Source organism: Grammomys surdaster, unplaced genomic scaffold (genome assembly GCF_004785775.1).
Source record: "Grammomys surdaster isolate TR1022 unplaced genomic scaffold, NIH_TR_1.0 211, whole genome shotgun sequence".
NCBI lineage: Eukaryota > Metazoa > Chordata > Mammalia > Rodentia > Muridae > Grammomys > Grammomys surdaster.
In genome coordinates this window covers 9,642,095-9,648,094 of record NW_021604656.1, presented here as the reverse complement: position 1 = coordinate 9,648,094, position 6,000 = coordinate 9,642,095, and the positions used below count along the sequence as shown (strand labels likewise).

Sequence of the window (6,000 nt, the reverse complement as noted above, 5' to 3'; positions counted from 1 at the left end):
AAAGTTATCTTTGTTGCTATTTAGTAACTATTTTTTCTACTGTTGTGAATCATGCTGGAAGTATCTGTGTTTTCTGATGGCCTTAGGGGACCCATGTGAAAGGGTCATTTAAAACCCCCAAAGGGGTCAAAACCCATAGGTTGAGAACCACTGTTTTAGACCATAAGCCAGGGAGAGCCATTTTCTCATTGAAATGGACAGAATACATTACAGTCTTGAAAAGCAGGAAAAAGGAAAGCATCCTCAGGCGTCCTCATGCCTGAGGGAATCTAACCTCATCCTCTTCACTTTAGAATCTAAACTCAAGGAGTTTGATACAACCGTCCCTTGACAGAAGTTTCTAATAGCCCTCCATGGGTGGTTAGCGCATTCCCATTTCTGGCCACCAGGTGGCACAGTAGAGACAAGCTGAGGAACCAAGAGGGGGACTCCCTGGGAACCAGTTTTCACCAACCCACTGTTTTCCTACCCTAAGCAATGGCACCCTGCCAGCTATAGCAGGTGGGTGCTATGTATGTTAATGGTTTTGGGAAGAAGCATAATAATAAGTAGCCCACCAAGGTGAACACAGAGCAGAAACTCCGAGACTAGACCTGACCACCAACCCAGCCTGGCCAGGCCATTGGTGACAGGGTAAGGTAGGAGCTTGTTCACCCAGCACCCACGAGGAGTAGCAAGCTGGGGTAACTGTGCTACTGCAGGTTTTCTCAGGTCCTACATTGTCCTCCAATTTGTGTCCCTTGGGTCTGTAGGTGTGACTGGACCACACACAAGGCCCAGGGGATTAAAGGTTTGGGTGAGTCCTCGGTGTAGGCTGGACATGTAAGACAGTACATCTACCCACACTAGGGGTGCACAGGTTTATGAGTGAGAACCTTCCAGGCGGTTGTGAAGGTGGGTTTGTAACACAGGTTACATTCACCACTGATGAGTTTCCACTGCTTGCTTTCAGTACTTGCTGAAGACATTGTCCTATCTGCTCTCTTACCCAAGACTCACAGAGCAACTGGCCTGCATGGACCCAGCCAAGCCCAGCACCACACTGGCTGTAAAGGCTTCAACCACTAGGGCTCCCTGCTGCTCCTCCAGATCCTGACACCACAGTTTGAACCTGGCGGGGCTCTGGGTTTACAGCTTTCTTTCTTCAGCACGTTTCCCCAAATGAAAGATGACTAAACCCACAGGCTGGAAAGGAAGCAATCTGGAGAAGCCAGATAAGAGCCCTGAGAAGAGACAGTGGCGTCCAGCACATGGTGGAAGCTGTTGGGCCCAAATGGAGGGAGGTCTAGAGTCACTGCGAGGACAGCGAAAGTAAGTATGACCTGCTGAACAAGAATTCCATAAAATCCTGCCTGACAGAACAGAAGCCCCAGCTCAGCACACTGGGGAGTGATCTGACCTGTGACTAGGCAGGGTGGCTCAGCCCAGACTTACTAAGACGTCCCCAGGCTGGCTGGAAATACACACTGCAAAGGGCCCGTGGCCACAGAAAGACATAGAGATATCATCATATGTGAATCTCAGTTTTGCGATAACTCCCCTCAATCTCTTTGAGGCCCAGTGTCCCTCCCGTAGGAACATCCTCCTCTGTGAACCCTGGGGATGTAAAATGTCAGTGCCAGTCACAGGAGTCCAGAGCCCCCACCACATTCACCATGGTCCATTCTAAAAATGTTCTTCAGGGTGCTATGCCAACCACAAAGGACATCACATGGTGCTGTGTGCAGGTGCTGTTCTCAGAACATCTTTTGGTGCTCAGTACCATTCTCTGAGCTGGCATCTCTTCTCATGGGTCAGATGCCGATGCACAGAGCTGGTGAGCCATGGGTTAGCTTATCCGGCAAGAGCTTCACTGGGCTGGGTTCAGAATCTATGCCACCTAGGCTTATTGGTTCTTGTTAACTTGATACAAACTATAGTCCTCTTAGAAGAGGGACCCTTGATTGAGGAATTGCCTCCATTAAACTGACATGTGAGGCATTTTCTAGATTAATTTGGGAGAGTCCAGCCCTCTGTGGGTGGTGCTACCCCGAAGCAGGTAGTCTGGGGTTTTATAAGAAAGCAGGCTGAACAAACCACAGGGAAAAAAAACCAGTAAGCGCATCCATCCATGCAAGGAATGGAAGTCAAGTCTTCTTGAATGTTCTGTAAGCTCTCTATCAATTTCCATTTTATCCGTTTGCTTCAGCCTAGAAACATCCCAAGCATTAAATGCTTGTACTTACTATCTCTTTGAAAGTATTTCTAAAGGCCAAACAGCACCCCGTCCTCCATGACAATTTGCTACGCATTAGTGTGGGTAACCCGACGTGTCTAATTTTTGCTACAACATTTTAAATAGAACTGCAGTGAATATCTTTGTGTGTTAACAAACAGATATCTTAGCCAAAAGGATCTGGGAATTTTTAAGTCTCTTGATACATGATGTGGGTTGCAAATCTTCCACCTGTGTTTACTTATTTTTCTGTTTTTATAAGCTTTACAGTGCTGTGATTTGATAAACAGGAGATTAACTGACACCTGGGACCTCCAAGCAAAATAGGAGAAGGGACATCACCAGTGTTCTTCCCCATCCGCTATGGGGGTGGTTAGCACAGAGAGGGCTGGGAAAAGAAAAAAACAGCACAGCGCGATGGGGAGTGAATCAAACTAGTCTGTGTGTCTGTCTGTGTATCGCCTGCATGTCTGGTGCCTGTGGAGACCAGCATGGGGTGCTAGATCTCCTATAAACATGGGGCTTACAAATGAACTACCATATAAGTTCTAGGAATTGAACCCTAGTCCTCTGCAAGAGCAACCATTGCACTTAACCCCTGAGCCCATCCCGATAGCCCCCGAATTTGTCTTTACAATAACTATAGAAAAAACCCGTAGACACTTGTGCGTGTGTGCCAACTGACAGGACAAGGGGAGACGATCCTCCTCAACCTTCATCCAATGCCTCCTTCTAGTAAGGGAAACACCAAGAACTTCTCACATAAAAACAAGCCGAGAACCTCCAGTGAGTGAAGGCTCACCTTCCGCAGTCTGGCCAGGAGCCCTGCCACATGTTCGTGCTGTTCTGCCTTGGCGAGGTCTTCGGCTGTCTTGCCGTCCTGTAGGAGACAGATGATCAGTGTCACAGCACTGCATGTGACCCCAACATGCTAACTCAACGAAGAAACGGAAGGCACAGCATGGTTAGAAGAAAGTTAGACAAACACTGAGTCCTGGCCTGTTTCCTTGCCTAGGGAATCCTTATTTCATTTGGTGGCTCAGGAAAGAAAGAGACCAGAGCAAGGAATGCAACAGTGTCCCAAGGTGACAAGAGAAATATGCTCGATGCTTGGACTCAGAGCATAGCCATTCTCCTCTGAGTGTCCCCTGCCTGAGCTTCTGTCTCTACGGCAGGAGAGTGTCTGCTCCAGTGTAGGCTTCTGTCGTTCAGTTCTCACACATACAAACCTGGTCCTCACTCTACACCATGGCCGACAATCATTGTCCCTTCCAGAGAACGCTTAGTCTAGCACAGGTTGATTTAAGGTTGCTGAAAAAAACACAGAGACCCAAGGGCCCACAGCACTGTGACACTTACTGTTAGACTAGAGACCTTTCATGGAGCTGTGGTTTTGTATGAAGGGACCTACTCTTATGTCTATACCATGAACATGCACATCTCCTGAGAACCTTCCAGTCCAGGCCTGATCCAGTTTGCAGTGGCTCATTTGAACTGTATGATATCATAGTCCCTCATGGGGACAGGAGCTATGGCTGTGCCCTCTCCATACCAAGGGAGATAGATACCACTGTTCGGCTAAAGTTTTATACAGCCCTAAAATCCAATCTTCAGAAAAATGAAGACACCTTTTTAAGAGACGAAAGAGTATATGGCCCCATTATCAGCATTTGGAGGTAAGACATTCCGTGAAGAGTTGGGACACCCGAAGTCTGTCTACCTGCCAACCTCCCAGTTCCTCAGGTCTCGTTGCTCTTGACTTACATGTGGGGTCTCTCTGGACCAGCAAATCTTAATCTTGGCCCTACTGGACTATGTCATTCTCTGCTGTGAGAAGCCATCATCAGCCTTAGATAGTGTTACTAACACCTCTGCAGTCTACCAAGGTGCAGGTGACATCCCTCAACTGCCAGCTTAAAAATCAACCACATCTCCACATAACTCCATGTGTCTTTTGGGGACAAAACTGCCAAGCTGTGAATGAATGCTCACCAGAGGCTGAAGCTCCGGCTCAGGTATGTGTTCCACAAAGCAGTGCTGTAAATTCAGGGCCACCCCATCCTTACTGTGTTCCTAAGGTCCTGAGATGGACCCAACAGGCAAGCCAGAACTTCTCCTTTGCTCTGGGTTGGACTGACTTCCTTACTGGACACTGTACCCCAACTAAGAGCTCCCATTAAACCATCTCATGGCTTCATTTGCACGAGATGAGGCTAAGCACTGAGGAGGAAGAGCAGGATACAGGTGCTCGTACTTTCCAAGGTGGCACCCAAGGCTGAGCTCTGAGGACAGGCAAGTCCAGAGACATGGAGACAGGCCTGTGCGTTCAAGTAGAGCTTCAGCCTGGGGCCCAGAGAGTAGAGAAGGGAGGCTAGACAGTAGAGCAGGTGTCCTGGAGAGGACAGGAAGAAGAGCCATGGGCAGACAGAGGCAGGGGAGAATCGAGCACAGAAGGCTGAAGAGCCAAAGAGAAGAAACAGGATTAACAGGAGCCACTGGCACCTGCTGAGCAGAGTGAGAAGGCGGGGAGAAGAAGAGAGAAGTCAGAGGCAGGTTATGTCCAGAGAGAGCAGGCATGGTGAAGTCAAGCCACTGGCTCCTAGGGTGGCTCCCAAAGCTGTTTCATGCTTGATTAGATCTGCAACAGATTTACCACACTTTGATCATTTTGATCACACACTGTTTTATTTTTGAGACAGGGTCTCACTAACTAGCTCTGGCTGGCCTATGTAGACAAGGAGGGCCTGTAACTCAAAGATTTGCCTTCCTCTGCCTCCCAAGTGCTGGTATCAAAGGCAAGCACCACCACGCGTGGTTGCTTCTTTTGTCTTTTTTTTTTTTTTTTTTTTAGTTTATAATAAAAGAATCAGCTCCCGAAAGGTGACTGGGGTCTCTGCTGAGTCGGTGGTGGAGGACAAGCCAGGAGCGCTCAGAATCATTTCCAGTTCAGATCAGGCTGGGAAAATAAAGGTGACACTAGGGGGCGCTGTGGAACCAAATGTTATCTGTAACAGTCTTCTCAAAAGCCAGAAAAAGTTACACCTCTGGCTGGCTGTTCCACAGGGCAGCACCTCAGCCACAACCACAGAACATACAAGGCACTAAAAACAGATAAGAGAATATGAGAAATAGTAATAATCTCAAAATACTCCTGTTGAAAAGATTTCACACGCACTACGGAAAGTCGTTCGACAGTCTGCTGCTCCCTTAATGTGGCTGGTAGAAAATTCAAAATGACAGATGCATTCTGGCCTTTGTCTCTTGGTGATGTCCCCGGTACATGGTCACCCCACTCCTCACACTTAGTCATCACTGCTCAAAGAGGAAGATGCTCGCCTTCCTCTTCTAGGAGGCCAGATGCCCACTAGGCCTGCTGGGAGCCTCTCCATTCTGTCCCCAGCATGGTCCCTGTCATCTATACAGGAGTGGGTGGCCACCAAGCTCAGGCCTCTTAGCCTAATGCTTTTCATGAGCCTCTGTACACTTCCTGACTTCAGTTGCCAGACTCCACGACCAGCTGCTGCTGCAGAGAAGTCAGCTCCACTCACCTCCCAGTCCCCGCCCTTATCTGGCATCACTTTTGCTCCACCTCATGAATACTGATGGTCGAGACTCTTTGATAAATATCCTTCTCTCATTTCTAGAAGTTTCCCTGTGTGGGGCATACATCTCTAGAAGCCGAAAGAGGTCGAAAACGGGAAGGCGGTATGAGGAGGGCGTGGTGGGGAGCAGTGAAGACAGCCACCGCAGGAAAGACTGAGGGGAGGAGCATGGGCTCACAGAGC

General features: G+C 48.6%; 1 protein-coding gene across 3 annotated transcripts in view; it reads right to left on the bottom strand.

Annotated features, from left to right (window-relative positions):
• Positions 1 to 6,000, bottom strand: part of Dapk1 (death associated protein kinase 1) — a 159,900-nt gene that overhangs the window by 21,484 nt on the left and 132,416 nt on the right. For all 3 annotated transcript variants that reach the window (XM_028772013.1, XM_028772011.1, XM_028772014.1), the window contains exon 19: positions 3,018 to 3,095. In XM_028772013.1, coding sequence (XP_028627846.1) covers positions 3,018 to 3,095 — 78 coding nt within the window. The remainder of the gene's footprint in view (positions 1 to 3,017; positions 3,096 to 6,000) is intronic.